This window comes from Cyanistes caeruleus, chromosome 1, assembly GCF_971803275.1.
Source record: "Cyanistes caeruleus chromosome 1, bCyaCae1.hap1.1, whole genome shotgun sequence".
Classification (NCBI taxonomy): Eukaryota; Metazoa; Chordata; class Aves; order Passeriformes; family Paridae; genus Cyanistes; species Cyanistes caeruleus.
In genome coordinates, this window is record NC_141701.1 from 105351122 (window position 1) to 105367413 (window position 16292).

Genomic DNA, 16292 nt, shown 5'->3' on the forward strand with positions numbered 1-16292 from the left:
TCCAAATCTATATTTGAATTTTAAGGGATATTTTTTTGCTACTTGCTTCAATTTAGAAACATCTGAAGTCAAGCCAAATGATGAGAAACAACCCCAAATGAAGTGGGCAAGCACTGTAAAAACTGTGAAAAGTAGATTAAGTTAGTTTGTATTTGGAGTAGCATTTCATTTTGTTTCTGTACTATATAGCAGCCATGGTCTTTAAATTTCATATGCTAGGCAGGTACTCGGCATAATTGAAAAATCATGCTTTTGTTTGTGAAGCCTTAGATCTTTGATTGCTGGATTGTTATTGGGGGGGAGTTTGTGGTGGTGCATTTTGGTTTTGTCTAGGTTTTTTATATTTTTTAAAAAAAGTTAGTATTTTTATTTGTTTGTTTGTTTACTTAGTTATTGAAATTGTCTTTTGAATACTTCAGTTTGATACTTTCCTGGTCTCTAGTTTGAAGGACTCCAATATTAACATCTTTAGTGGACAGAGCATCTTTGTCTGACTGGATGGTATATTTCAATTAATGAAATTGCCACAAAGTTTCAAATAGAAACTTGAATAATCAAAACTAAGTTTTTTGTCCTCTTACTAATTACTAACTAGAAGTTCCTTAGTAAAAGGAGAATGATCTTCCAAGAAGCAGGAGAGTTCATGTTAAAGAAGTACCTGAATTTTTCTGATATGCTTCAATATATGCTTTAAAAGCAAGACCAGACAGCCTTCTTGCTTATATTCTGAGTAGATTCACTCTATTGTGTTTTCTTCCACATTTTCTTTTGAAGCACTTTTAAACCTATTTTTGCTCTCTAGTTTTGAAGAGTGTTCTATTTGAAAGCGGCCTGGCCTGTCAAACATAGTGAAACCTCAGCCATATAAAATGCTTCCCAAGAAGAGGAACAAGATGACTGTGGACAGAGAAAATGTGTGGACTGAAATTGTGAAGAAAGGTTATGGATATATTTGGAATGAGACAGGTGATAACCACACAAATATTAGCTGTCTTTCCTGGGCAGCTTTACCAGCGGCAGAAACTGTCCCGTTCTGTACATTTGACACCCCTAATCCTAAAATCTCCTCCAATACTAGGTCTTCACATATTTTGGAGAGGAAGGGTGGTGTATTTAAACCTGAAGGGTCCAAAGCTCACTTTAATGTAATATTAAATATTTAATTTGTGGTTTAATGATGCTTTATAGATCAGCAGACTTAGGGTTCAGCATCAAAGAAATGCTCCTGTTTGGAAGTTGATGGACTGCTCTGAACCATGGAAGTCAGGTGAGGGGCTCAGGTATTCCTGCAGTGTTGGTGGCTGCTGCAGAGGGGTAGCACCCCCACCCAGGTTCCCTGCTTTTTGAGACCTGTCTTTTTTCCATCTCTTGCTAGAGTGTAGCTCGTACAGCTCTGTACAGCTTTATCTTCCATTTGTGTAAAAACATCCACATATTTTATTGACAGGGGTCTGCTGGGCCTTTGACTCCTGTCTGGTTCAGGGGTGAATAGCACTGAATGCCTAAGAAGGAAAAAGGCAGCATGAAAGCCTTTTTATGTACACAAAGTGTACATCCAGCCCCCTGGCTTCTCTGCCCTGTTTTCATTTCTTGCAGAGATGGTAGAGCATGTTTACAGCTCCTTAGACTCAGCTGTTCAGTCATGCAGTTTAACTCCAAAAATAACTCTCTTGGGGGATATTAATCCAGCGTTGGATTATCTTTCTAAAATCGTTAATCAGACTTGGTCCCTGAGGGACCTTCCAGCTGAACTTGCCACTTAGGTTCTGTTTGCTGGGGCGGCGGGAGCCAAGCGGAGGAAGCTGATGAGGTTTGACAAGTGGTTCCTTATGTAAGGTGCCGAGCAGAGGGAGCTGTGCCTCTCCTCCTGCTCTGGGGCCGGCCAGGGTTCAGCTTCCTGCCAGCACCCACCGCATCCTGCTTGGCCCTGCTGCCCTCACTGCCCTGCCTTCCCATCACCTCCGAGAAATGCCGAGCAAAAACCTGCCTCTGTCGGGGGTGGCAGGATCTGTGCCAGCTCCAGGTGCTGTATATACTGCCTTTAGTCCAGGCAAGTGAAACACGTGCTTTGTTTCATTAAATTCTTAAGTGCACATGGCATTCCTTCAGTCACTTTCTAATCACTAATTTTCTTACTCAAGCTGTTGTGAAATGAGCTCTTTGAATATTACCTCTCTTCTGTAAAAGAAGAAATAAGTTGTTCTAGGCTGCTGTTTACATTTATGAGTAGAGCTGCAAGTCACATATCTCCTATTAGCCTTGCATTTTTCTTCAGTCTGTGAAGTAAGAATAGAATTTATTTCTTGAGAGACGTGCTCTGATAACTTTAAGTTATTTAAAGTACTTTAAGATCTTTGTATGGAAAGTGGCAATGAAATTGCAAAACAAGTCTGAATAAAAAAGAGTTCCACTGAGAACTAATTTCATACACGAATAAAATCCTGTTTTCCACATGCAGTGCATAGGTAGAAGAGAAAAATTCAATATATTTTACTGACATTTGTGCTGAATGAATCCTTCAGAGCCAGGCAGGTAAATCGAGATCTTGAGTATCTGTGCTGATGCATTTTTACATTAAATTTAATGTACTTTGATTTCCAACTTGGATGTTTATTACTCTGACTTAGTAGACCACAGGAATTCCTTCATGGTGTGGCTGAAATGCATAAATGTACTGTATGTGGTAATAACAATAAATTGCAATATTGACACTTTAATGGGATAATCTGTCATAGTTCTGCAAAACCATATTGATGGAAGAAAGTATGTTCAAGTGGAAGACATTCTTTGATTGTATTTTTTTCCCCTTGAAAGTATAAAATAGCATGCTGTTGAGCATGTAAATTGCTTAAACTTTCTCCAGGTTACATCTCCTTGCATGCATTAGGGAAAACAATGGAAATTTGCCTTCCTTTTCCTCTGACCCCCTCCTCCCCTTCACACACTCATGCCTGCACATGCGTCCTTCTCGCCTTCAGATTCTGCCTTGAAAATAAATGTTGTAAAAATGAGTTGGGCAGTTGCTGTTACATGTCAGTGCTTCTCAGATCCCACTGGGAGAGAAAAAGGAATTGTACTTGAGAAAACTCCATAACTAGGCCCTTCAGCAACATCCCTGTCCTTTCCACTGTCTGACTGCTGCTGGCATAACAAAAAGCAGTTGAAAACAGTTCTAGTTCTTCATTCACATAATGAAATTTGCTTACTAAATTGGAACAGTTTCAAACCAGTATTTGTACCTTCCTTATTTTGCTGGGCAGTGTCTAACACACTGTGTACCATGGGAATAAATAGTAGGTAATTTTGATTTGTCAGCACTGTAGGTTGCAGGATTTTCTCTACAGTCCTACTTTTGGAATGACAACTAAATACCAATTTTGGCCTAAAAAAAAAAACCCCAAAAAGTATATTTTTTCTCTGACATTGCCGCATAGGTAGAACAAAACTAAATTATCTTTTGTATGTTGCACTGGATTCATAAGAATATAAATTACGAAGGAAGAAGTCAGCACATTTAACTAGGATATCCACTGAGAAACAGAAACAAAGTGATGATTTCATATGCTTTTCAGCATTCAGACCACATTGTTATCTTTGAGTTGGTCTTCTGGTGGGAGAAGTAGGACTACATCCATTTGTATTAGTTAAAGATTTGTCACTTTGCTTTGTGTTTTATGACTGTATAAGCATACGTATAGTAATAATTATAATTATGTAGGAGATCTGTGCTAGCCTACATTAAAACTAGTCACAATGAAATTGTCTGCTGGATGCTGTGGCAGACTTCTTTTGCACCTTGCTTTGGAATGTAAGTACTTATTTTCCATAGCTGAATTTGATTAACTTGCCATCAGCTTTCCTTGACTCTTCCTTCTTAAACCTTTCTTCCTGTGTGAGTCAAGACAGCCCACAACTTGCTACGGCAAAGTGAGGGTTAATGCCCTCGTATGCATGGGAAAATGGAAGTTTTCTGCAAATTTATTGCTGTGTCATGTTTGTCCTACTTTTGTACTTACAGCCATGGTCATGAATCAGTGGTTTTCTTCCAGCATTTATTATGACCTTTGGAGGAAAGATATTGGGCCACAAGTTACTTCTTCTCAGTCAAAAGAAACTGTGTTTGCCCATGCAATAGGTTGGATTCTATGGTTTTTATAAGCCTCCCTTCTTTCTCTTTAGATATGTATCTACACATGATTTTTTTTTCATTAAAAGTGTAAGAAGAAACATGATGGGGGAAAACAAAACTGTCGAAAATAAAGGCTTACTCAGCTGAAGCTATCCTCAGTCAAGTGTGTCTGGCAGGAGCTGCTGCTGCTGCTGCTCTTTTTGTGTTGTGGCCAGCAAACTGGGGCTCTGGCTGAGGCTTCCAGCATCCCTCCTGCCAGGGATGGGGATGCCAAGGCAGGGAGTAGCCTGGCGGTCAGGCACTGTGTGAGTCAGCCCCACTTCAGCGCTGCAGACAGTTTAATACCAAAACATAGGCAGGCTGAGAGTACCAAGGACTGCTGAGGAGGTGGGAAACACGGCACTGTGAGTGTGGGAGCAGAAGGTGCCAAGGTCTCAGTTTCAATTGACTGTCGAGGTGGATTAGCAACTCGTTGCTGCCAAGAAACCTCGCTTCTCCTCCCCTCTCCCATGTTGTATCACCTTCGAGTAGCTGTTTGACTCAAACATGGTTAAAAACAGATGACCAAAACAGTTTTTGGTTTTTTTGGGGCTTTTTTTTTGCTGGTTGATTGAGCCAGTGTACTGCACAGCAAGGACACCACTGGTTGAGAATACAAATGGTGAGTGTTTGGTGTTTTGGGGAGAAATTGTGGGATCCTTGCATCTGCTAAGCCTCTGCAGGGTAGAAAACAGCCAAAAGCAAATGTCTGATTTTCTCAATGACCAGCAAGCCAGCTGCATGCTTTAATTGCATCTATTCCCTGTTCCCGTAACATCTACCAAATGTAGACAATATCACAGTGTTTCTTAATCACATTGTTTAGTCTTTCAAGGCACTTCCTGCAATCCAGTTGTATTTATAGAGCGTCCATTGTCTTATTTACTGCCTTGAGCCTTGCTTTGTGGCAATGTGCGATCCTGTCGGCGTCAGAACTGCTGTTGTTGGAAATAAATTGCTGTAGTGTTAAAGTTCATAAATTGCTTTTATATTATGTGTTGAGAGCCCTATGTAGAATGTAGCAGAGCTTGCAGAGTCAGAGGACTGAGCCTTTTCAGAGCAGACCAGAGGCACACAAGAAAAAAGGAAAGACAGAGACATCCAGAAGGCTGGATGAACTCACAGTTATAAAAGTAGTCTGAGACAAAGGTACAACATTTCTTAATAACGGGATGATTTCACAATTTTGTTCAGACCGACCTGAGCTCCGGCTTCTGCTGCAGTTGAAGCAAGGTCATTAGATTGGGTTAGTTGAGGCAGCCGCTGAAGATGGTTAAAGACTTTTCTAACCTGTTTGTGTCTTTGGATGTCTGGTATACTCAGCTAGCTCCTCTCTTCCCTTAGCTCTTTGAAGGGATGTACGTGCAAACATGTCTCCATGCTTTCACCACTTCCTTCTCTTTTTCTGCTAAGAAGAAGTGGGACTGCACCGCTGGGGATTTCTACAGCTTCTCTTGTTTTGTGATACGTGGTGGCGCTCTGCTGGGTCTCAGCAGAGCATGCAGGAAACACCATGGTTGCTGTGGAGGGCTTGGCAAAGCGAGCGGGAACCTTCCCATCACCCATGCAGAGGGCTGCACGGCTGCTGTGTCTGATAAGAGTGGAGCTTTGCTACTAGAGGTTGTCCTGCCACCACTGGGCTGAGAGAGGGGTGCAGAAGCTTTGTTTGCAAGCCCAGAGAGGCACTACACACTCTTGACAAACATTTATGATTGCTGTTGGAAGGTTATAAACTTTGATGAGTCAAAAGAGACAGAACTTTAATTGTGCAAAACCTGAGGATTTGGTTGTTCCCCTTTCCTCTCTCCCTGAAATTCCCAGCTCTCAGTATTTGACAAGAGATCCTGTTGATAATCATATTCTTGCAGAATTATGACGTGTTACATAGCTGACTATGTCACTGTGAATGTACAGTACATCCTTGCGTATTCACGTGTCTGAGATGTACCATAAAGAAGTATTTATATGTGGTATCTCTGGATCCCTGAGGTGAGGATGTGTGTGCGTGTGTGTATGTATATGTGGAAACTGCTGTGTGTTCTGCCTTCTTCCTGACATACTGGTTGCTATAGTGCAGTGATCTATTTGTGAACACCCAGAAGATCATTGCTATAGTTAAAAGAAACAGTGTTTCCTGGCCATAACTTCCTGGGCAATCTCTTCCGAAGTGCCAGCATTAACCGGTTCGGTCACCCTCCCTGGGACTCCAGGAGTGACACTGTAACTGGAGCTTTCTCTAGTTTGTCGCTTTTTCCCCACCAGCATATTTAATAATATTTAAAAATAGTTTTTCTATTTAAATCTAATGCATGCCTATTATTCACCGTACATTTCAGTGCTTCAGCCATCTTTCTAACAGGCTGTCGAGCTGTGCAGCGCGTCGTGGCGTTGTGTCCTGTGTTTGCTCCTGTAATGTGTGCCATTCTCCTGCACATGCACACACATTTTCATCCACCTGCCCAGCCAGGGGAAATGTAGGAGACTGAGGCGGCAGTGCTGGAGTTCTGCCTGAACTGCTGTAATATTCTTTTTTCTTTTTTTTTTTTTTCTTTTCCTCTCTCCCTGCAGGTGTGAATGAGAGAGACTCTCTGCAGTATTTAGTGTCCAGTTGTACTGGCTCCGAAGAACAGCAGCGTCGCAATGCCCCCTCCTGCTGATATAGTGAAGGTGGCGATAGAATGGCCAGGTGCCTTCCCCAAGTTAATGGAAATAGATCAAGTAAGTGCCTGTGTACCTGTCATCAGCTGGCCCTGCTCATGAATAAGTTCTCCTCTGCATGTTCTTCTCTGTATTTATGTTTACTTCAATGCATGTGCATTTTTCTATGAGTGTATGTGGGGTAGAAGGTTTTTTTATAAGGGGGTTTAACCCTCTTCCTCTCTTACTGCTTAAGGTTTTTGATGTGTTTAGCCGGTTTCTTCATTTGCTTTTTCTTTCTGAACAGCTGTTTGAATAAGGCATTTAGTTCTTATGTGACCCACTTAACACTTTTGTGCCTTAGTTTGTTGTAAAATTGTGGTAGTGTTGTTACCTCTGGGTGGAAAGTCTTCAAATTTCTAGTCAGTGCTTTGCATTTGGAGTAGAATCATTCTGAATGGTTGCAGCAAGTGAAGATTTTGGAAATTAAGTAGTGGTGTAATGTGAGCAAGGAGGATTTTTGTTCTCTCCCGGAATCTCAGGGGTTGTTCTGTTTAGTTCTAAAGCAATGGCCCCATGGATAGACTGGAGGCAGTGCACAGAAGTTAACAAGTTCAAAATTATGAATTAAAAACTCTTTTTAGTAAATTGTGGTGGGGGAAAGCAAGCAAAAACAAGTTATACAAGAACCGTGTTTTATATTCTGGACTTCGCTGAGATTGTTTTTGTGGCCCATGTATTAATATTAAAAGCAACCTCTTTAATATTTAACAGCTTACCCTTAACATTTTGAAGTCCTTTTACCTGGTTAGAATGATTATTATTTCTGTAAATAGAATTCAGAGTGAAGAAAAGCATTTTATAATGTGCTTTAGACCCTGGTGTGTCTGGGGACTCAATCCATTATAAAGGTCTATTAGAGAGGAGAGCATTTGACTTCACACTGAAAATGTATTACTGAAATGGGTTAGTAATTTCTTCATGCAGTGCAATGAGTTTCACTTGTAGTTAAACCTTTTGTGGTACATGCCTGGGAAATTCCTGTGTGAAATTTGAAGAAACATGGTACTAGAGGGTGGCTGGAATCACAGCAGTATGATTTTTAAGCATCCTGAAAGCCCCCTTTGAAGGAAAAGGGAGTTCCCAAGTGAAACCAAACTTTGTAAGTTGACTTTTTTGACCTGCTAAGCTTTTCCATTTGCATTTGCTGAAATTTTTCAGTAAGTATAGAAATATTTTGCCTCCTGGAGTGAAGAATGTTTTACTTTTTTCTTCTTATTTAACAAATGGTAGACACTGCACACTGTGTTCAGGGAAAGATGCATGTTAGTCATGATGAACTAAGTACAGTGGGGACAAAACTGAAAAAATATTATCAAGTCTCCTTTCAAACAGCAGTAAAATAATATGAAAATGATTTGGTTTAATTTATAAAAAAGCTTAAAGTAGCTATCAAAAACCTCTCATACCTTATCTGTAATATTAGCTTACTTTCCTAGTACCTTGTTTTTAATTTTATTATGTAAGATTTGAAGGCAACAAGAAAGATCAATGCTGAATTATATTGGGTAAAACTCCTCAGACACAGCCTGACAAGTTATCTGCAAGATTCCTCAAGCCACTTTATGGGTAGGAGGAGGAAGAAGAGGGAAAGTGAGGCCAGAAGGGAGAAGACTTAACACAACCTGCTCCCAACGTAGAGAGAAATGGAAATGAGGGAATGAAGTTTGAGAGTCTCATCCCTCCCCTTTCTGACATGGAAAGATGGGAAAGGAACATCCTTTCCTTTTACCCATGCACACAAACAGGGATATTTACCTTGTTCAGGGCTGGGAGCAATGTGGGAATGAGCCTTGAAAATATATAGGGTGATACATCGGAACACACAGCTCTGCCTTGATTCACTTAGTGCTAACTTTTCCTCAATCTGTTTCCTTTAAAGCAGCTATTCAGTAGAAGAGCTGTAGTGGAGGAGATGATTCATCCCTCAGATGGCTAGCTGTCGGAGATGATAAAGGGGAGGAGGGAGAAGGAAGGCAAAAAGAGAAACCACTTACCCACTGACCAGACACTGTATCCAGTGCCTGTGTCCCAGGTGGGATCTGCTCATTCAGCCACCATTTGACATATATTCAGAAAATCCTAAAAACTTTTCCATACTGGTTTCTTCTCTCTCTTTCTTACCATCAAGAAAAAACAGTATCTAAATTAACAGTACTATAATATTACTTTTAAATAAACACCCTGCCACTGTAGCATGATGCCAGTCCTTTAGCTTTCAGGGTACTGAGGCTATTCCAAAACCTGAAGTACAAATACCATATCAGAAATCAGAAGAAAATCTGACAGGTTTTTTAAGGTTGCTTATTGCATATATTTGAAAACATTTATTTATATTCAGTTGCACATTATCCTAATTTACTTGCTGTGTATATGCATGTTTTGCTTAGCAATGAAGAGAGTAAAATATTTTCAAAGTGAAAAAATGTCACTGTGAAAACATTTCTGAAACCAGAACCATTGACAGTGGTGTACTGGAAGGTGTTGGGCCCTAAAAAAAACTCATGAGTATTTTTTCCACCAAATGTTATTAAACTTTACACTCGCCTTCAGATGCATGACTTCTGACAACTTGGACTTCAGGAGGCACAGAGCCTTTTCAAGTTGAGGTTTCCCACTGCATTTCTACAGGTTTATTAAACTGGCTTCACAGTGGTAGTTTTAAACTTAATCACACAAAATTAGTTTCACTCAGTTAGAGAGATTCTGTGCCAGAAAAATTAATATATAATTAATTACCTTTTGGAATTAACCTCTGTGCCTGCTTCCAATGCATGTAAAAAAATTTTCTTCTCATTCACTGACATGTACTATTTGATGCCAGGGTTTTACAAGTGCTTCTTTCTTGGAAAGTTGCTTTAGACAAGGAGAGCAAATCTCTTATTTACTGCCCTTTCTCTTTTACCAGGTGGGAACCACAGTTGCAATAAACCTGGCAACTGGCTGATGCCTGTATGCATAAAAAATTATTATAAGTCATGTTCTTTTTGAGAGATGGACTTGTTTGAATTGATACTTTCTTCTAGGATACTTGGGGTTTCTTTAGGTTTCCCTGGCCAATTCCTTTTTTTTCCTCAATTACGAATTAGAAAAATAGCATCCAGACCCCTCCCTCCTGCCTTAATCTGTACTAGCATTATTAAAACTGCCAAAAATTAATTTTAATATATGAAGCTTTGATTGTGGCTTTAAGAACTGTGTATAGCATTGATCTTTCATGCTTTAGTCTTTCTGTCATGTAAGGGGAGGAATGGAAATGAGTTGGTGTCTGAATTTGCATTGGGATCTTTTTGTGGACGTTTTAGCAATGCAGTCTGAGGAAGAAATGGATGGTAGATGCTGACTGTCTGTTATCTTTTTCTTCACTCTTCTGGCTGATTATTCTAGAAGATGTTAAGAATAGGACTGCACAGGGTCTGTACAGGTGAACCAGGATGCAGGCTAGTCTATCCTCTCATCTCTTTGTTTGTCCCAGAAATAGCTATTTCATAAGAGGGTGTTATTTCTTGTGTGCAGTAAAAGCCTGCATGCTTTAATTTGTGCCCATTATGTATAATTCTTAGCTGTTGGGGCTTTTTTACAGCAGAAATTATTTTAGGTAAGCCAATGCTGGTTTTAGGTTACCTGGATACTTTGTGGCTTTACAGGAGCTGCAGGAGAAGCAGCTTCCATGAGAGGCACAAGATGGATATTTGGGGACAACATCTATTTTGGCTTATTCATATCATATCCCATTCAAATCCACTCATGTGTCTTAACACAAGTTGTACTGAAACCAGATTTCTCTAGGCTTGGGGATGAACTTCCTCAGCCTTGGAGGTAAACAAGGCTTTCCTATAGAAAGGAACAGTTTATAATTAAACTTGGCTGTACAGTCTCTTCCTCCAGGTTTACTTTTACCTATGAGATCATTAAACATGGATTAAATTAGCAGATGTGAATCTTTACATTAGCAAAAAGAAATGGGGGGGAGAGGGAGGAGAGAGGAACGCTTTATTTTCTTTTCAAAGCACAAATCTCATACAGTTTAGGAAAAAAAATTACTGGAGCATTGTCATATGAGAATTTCATGTTAATAGAAGTGCAGCCATGGGTAGAGCCATGGGCTGCTTTACATTAATGTTCTCTCTAAAGTTTAGATTTACTCAGCAAGCTTATCCTTTAAGAGTCTCTTTCAAGTTTTCTCTTCTCTTCTGCCAGTATACTTTTAATTGTGGTTGTTTCTTCATCTTCTTCATAGGAATTGTACTTCACTGCATAATAAAAGGTCACCAGTAAGGTTTTGGGTTTTTTTAAAAGGAGCTTTCAAATCTAAATCTGGTTTCAGACCTAAATCTGGACCCTTGGGTCCAGATTGTTAATTGATTTAGTGCAGTGTTTCTCAAACTGTGGGGAAAAATAAAGTTCAAAAGGGACTGTGAAATGCTTAATTAGAGAAAAAGTGGCACATCACTTCTGCCATGTGTGTGGACTAAGAATAGATATAGTTTCTGCAAGTACTGTCACCAGTAATAGCAGTATACCGAGACAATGCTGGCATCACGAGTCTAAACATATGCAATATTAGTGAGCACCACCATTGTTCAAGCAGTGATCAAGAAGGGGATATTGATGTATCACTGTCTCACTGTGCTGTGAAGTGTTGCTCTCGGCGCTTCATTCTGCCTCCAGACTCTGACTTTCCCAAAATCAAGGGTTTTAGTTCTTAAGGGAATGAAAGAAGAGAGAGACTCTTGCCTCCTTCCCACAAACCTGCAAATTTATAGGAACTCTTGCCCAGAAAGTGAAATGGTACTGCAGTAGCTGGAACTAGTGATGTTTTTGGTATGAAGATTTCCAATGTTATTGCACATCCTGAGTTTATAGTAAAGGGAAATGTCAGTGCCTTTAACAGCTGACAGGATCTCAGTTTCTAGAAGATAGAGGACTGTGAAGCAGCTCATGGGGAGAAAAAATAAAAGATCTAACACTGACTTATAAAAACATTCCCTGCCTGGATTTGCTAGCAGCAGCTCCTTTATGTCAGATGGGGGAAGGAGCCAGTGCTCGAGGCTGGCCGCTGCAGATGTGTCTCAGCCACTCTGAAGGAGGGTATCAGTTGCTGCTGGTGGAAGGCTTGCCCAAAGATGGGTGAACCAAAAGGTGGCTTTTCAAAAAGAATTGGAAAATATTTTGTTATCTTAAGCCAGTTTGTTAAAGGTAGGGCTTGCTTAAAATCACTGTTTAGGTACTAAACAAATGCTTTTGGAGTTTTATTGCTCCTTGTTAAACCATATTTCACTTTCACAAAATTGAATATGAAACTGTTGATAAAGCAGGGGCTAACTAGGATATAAACATAGTGAAAATATTATTAATAGAGATGGTAAAGAAATTCTATATGTTATTTTTATGTGATTTTTTTTTTCATTTTCTTTGTTGGATTAATGAAATGTCTCAATTTTTTGCTTTTTTTTATTTTGTAAAAGCTGTTCAGCAGCAAGAACAACCTTGGAAACAATAATGAAGATGTTTTAGTGCACTGGATATAATTCAATGCCCTGACACCCTTATATATATAGACAATGCTTCCTTAACATAATGAACCAATTGCTAAATACAATAGAGTTTGAAAAATATGATTCCTTTTCTTACAGGACATTGGCATTGGAGTAGTCACCATCACTCAGTTCTTTGATGTGGTGGCAGCCAGCCAGCATGGATAAAATGGGCAATGTTTTTGTCACATGTTACATTTTATTAGTCTGGCTTATCCAAAGCCACATTCCCACTAGCTGGCTGGAGTCTTTCAAAGCTGCAAACTTATGTCCTGTGGTGTGTGTGGCTGGGACCTCATCACTGAAAAAGACATAAAAACTCTGTCTTACTGCTTCTGTTTAATACAGAGGCAGCAGCAAGGCCTAGTAGATGGAAGAGGTAATAGCAGTATAGAAGTTTTAGACATCGTAAAAGAAAGGGAGGGGAAGAATAAATAGAAATGTTTTGTGAATTGCAGTCTAATGGATGCTATTTATGCTTTCTACTTGATCCCATCTTCTAGGCTCATCTTCTAAGAACCACAAGTTCAATGCAGTAGATGGTTGGTTGGCTGGTTGTTTTCTGTTAAATAGAAGTGCAAGTACAGCCAGGATACGCTTGAGGTCTACTAAGTCTAAGAACTAATATCCCAGTGTTCCTGATCTCCAGCATAAAGGATGTTCAGAAAATAATATTTTAAGAAAGAGATAAAATATCTTTTTTTTTATTCTCTCCTTGAATTTTGTGGGTCTGTGGGGTTTTTTCTTTCCTTGGTGTGGGGTTTGGTTTGACTTTTTTCATGTCTGATTTTACAAGCTCCATAATTCTTGCCAGAACCTCCCTGTTGGAGCCTGAATTTTGTGGCCTGCAGCTGATGGCATTTTCAGGATGAAGGCTAAACATGACTTTAAGGTTGTTGCATCAATATTTTTTTTAACTATCAGCAGGAGTCCCATCTCTTAAGTTATTTCTGCTCTTATTTAACAGAAATATGTAACAATGAGATTCCTGAAGTTATGGACTGATGAATTAGTTCACATTCTGGCCAGATGGAGTATCCTTTATGGCACACTTTATGACTCAATTATATTCTAGTTATAGACATGCAGATTGTAATACAAAAGAGAGTAACACCAAAAATCCCACATTATAAATATTTTTGCCCTTGTAGGCCAGCAATGTGTCTGTCATGAGCTGGGTGTTTAGGGTTTCTCCACTCAGTCTTCAAAGGTATGCTCTCCTAATAGGTTGTGTGAAGAGTCACATCTTAAAGCCCTGCTTTATATTTAAAAGTGTATTTTGGCTGTATTTTAAATACATGTGGCAAGAATGCTGCATTCAAACATGTTGAAATTCACAACTGAGTCTCTAGGTTTTCTAACTTTTCAGTACTCTTGATTGGGAATTTTTAGTGTTCCTACCTATACTTGAGAAAGCAGGGAGTGTTGTGGCTTGTTAGGACACTAGGTATGGAGTAAGAAGTATCTGTAAAATTCTGTTTACGGTTTTTCTTTTTTGATTGAGGTTTTTTGTTAGCAACATTATATTTTGCTGCTCCCTTGTTGTACAGTCACTAACATCCTGAACATATGATCTGTGGGTCAATGCTTAGATCAGGTGAAATGCAGATTTAGAAGTGAGGATCTCTTTGGGGGTGGGAAGGGAATCTCTGAAGAAGCTGCAGCTGAGAGTGAAGGGGGAGAGGACACGAATACCCGGGTTTCCCTAAATCTTGTGCGCTCTGTGGAACTCTGTTGCTAAATTTATACCAAGGTGTTGCTAGTGACATGTTAAAACGACCACCTTAAGAGCTGTGAACCGAGCTGATAAAAGCTCTCTCCCATCAGCAGCTGCACTTGTTGAGGGTTTTGCCTGTTGGCTCTGAGGTGTGAATGTTTCCAGCCCTGGGTTGTGTCACCCCACTGGCACAACTGTGCGGTGTCACCCTGGCCTTGGTTGGGTTTTATGGTCTCTTCTACTGTAGCACAGTGGTGTCCCTGTTCTTCAGGCATTCACTCTCTGTGCTGCTCCCCTGGGTTGGAGAAACCCTCTCTTTCATCTTTTACAGAGGCCTGATAACAAATTAACGAGTCTGGTCCCACCAGTATTTCACTGTAGGCAATGGGGAGTGTTAATTCCCAGACTGGCTCAGAGCAGGTTGAGAAGGCTGAAGTCCAAAGCAGTCCAGCATCTCCCCCTTTAAGAAGACCTTGTTTCTTACACACAGGAAATCAGTTTCAAAGTAGTAGTCATGGATCCAGGTGTCCTGGCATCTGGTATTTGCCACCAGTCTGCTGTGGACCCTGGTACATGACAGTAACAGATAAGGCCTCCACTGGTTGTAAAAGAGGTGTTTTTCTGTTTTTAATAGCCATAAAAATGACTTTAGCACTGAAAGATTTGTTATCATGATAGCATTAATTATAAGACAGAATGTTGTATTTACTGACTTCAAGTTCTGTTTTTTGACAGATGCACGGGTCAGCAACAGAACATTTTTCCTACATACTGTTTCACACCAACAGATGTGCTGCTTCTCCTATTTTTTTCTGTGATAGGCTTAAAGACAGCAAAGTTAAGGGTTTTCTTGTTAATTCTGTGGTTAAAAGGTGTCAGACAGGGAGAAGGATGTCCTAATCATTGTCCAAAAAAAACAAAACCCCAAAAAGCAGAACCTAACAAACCAACTTAGCAAAAAGAAAAAAATAATGAATCTCTGTTAGCTGCTAGGAAAGGAAAGATATTCGGACTTGGCCTAAAAGAAACTTGTCTACATTATCCTGGTGTTGCACAAAGTATATCAGAACTGCACAAATAACACAGGTTCCCACCCAGATTTAGGCTTCTGTCCTCTTTAGAGTTCACACATGCACATAAACACACACACACTTGCTGTTTGATTTGAGAGTGCTTTAAACCCAAATTGGAGTACTAGTGGTGGTTTGAACAGGACCTAGAGCTTGGTCAGCTGTTGTGTTGGATATTCTTTGCTTGCTTTTGCTCATCCTGTGATTTCCCTGGAACAAAACAGTGGTCTGGACTAACCCATTTTACAGTTTACCTGTGCTTAGTTCTTCCTGGTGACTGGTTCCCTGTGAGTTCTCCACAGGCGTAGGCATGAAAGGATGAAACTGGTGAGGAAATTGGGGTGGGAAATCTCAGTCTGTGTTCTTTAAGTAACTTTGGAAGTGCTACCAAATATTGCACAAACACAAGGGTGGGTACTCATGAGACTGAGTTAAGGATCTGTGTGCATCCCGGCACACAAAACCTGGAGACCACTCTGAGATATGTGTGCAGGTGAGCTCAGAACTGGTGACGTGCATGGTGGATGTCATTAGGGCCACACTTGAATCTTGGACACCTGTGCTAACCAGTCAATGCAGATAGAGCTGTACCAGGTGTGTAAATTCACACCAGCTGTAGTGCTGCCTATGCTCTGTGTCATTGTCAGGATTCTCCCCTTGTGTGCAGATCAGTAAGTCACAAGGCTGTAATGCCTCAATGTCACTTAACTTCAGCTATCAATTTAATACCTACCCTAGGAAAATATTTTATTCTAACCAATGTGTTCAGTGCAGATACTGTGATAAGTTAGCTGAAGGTGTTATCTCCTGTAGGGAGCATGAAGTTTACTTTGATCTCTGTTATTTTGTACATTAAAGTAACAGCCTGATCTTCTTAGGGCTTTAAATGAGAATCTCAGCATGGGTAAAAGCTCACTTAACAAGTCTAGGAGAAGACATAGAGGCAAAAAAAAGAAAAAGAACTAGCACAAAATACTCATTTCTGTGAAGGAAAAACTTCAAAATATTTCTGGAGTGATTGTAAGAAATTCTTTGAAGTACATTGTCTAATAAGGTAAATTTGACTTTTTGGAACTGTAAATGCAGCTAGGTAAGTAAATTTC

General features: G+C 40.0%; 1 protein-coding gene across 7 annotated transcripts in view; it reads left to right on the top strand.

The window, feature by feature from the left end:
* ELMO1 (engulfment and cell motility 1) overlaps positions 1-16292 on the top strand; it is a 302865-nt gene that overhangs the window by 43693 nt on the left and 242880 nt on the right. For all 7 annotated transcript variants that reach the window (XM_086847363.1, XM_086847353.1, XM_086847346.1 and 4 more), the window contains one exon: positions 6737-6886. In XM_086847363.1, the coding sequence (XP_086703489.1) occupies positions 6809-6886 (78 nt within the window). In that variant the 5' untranslated portion in view covers positions 6737-6808. The remainder of the gene's footprint in view (positions 1-6736; positions 6887-16292) is intronic.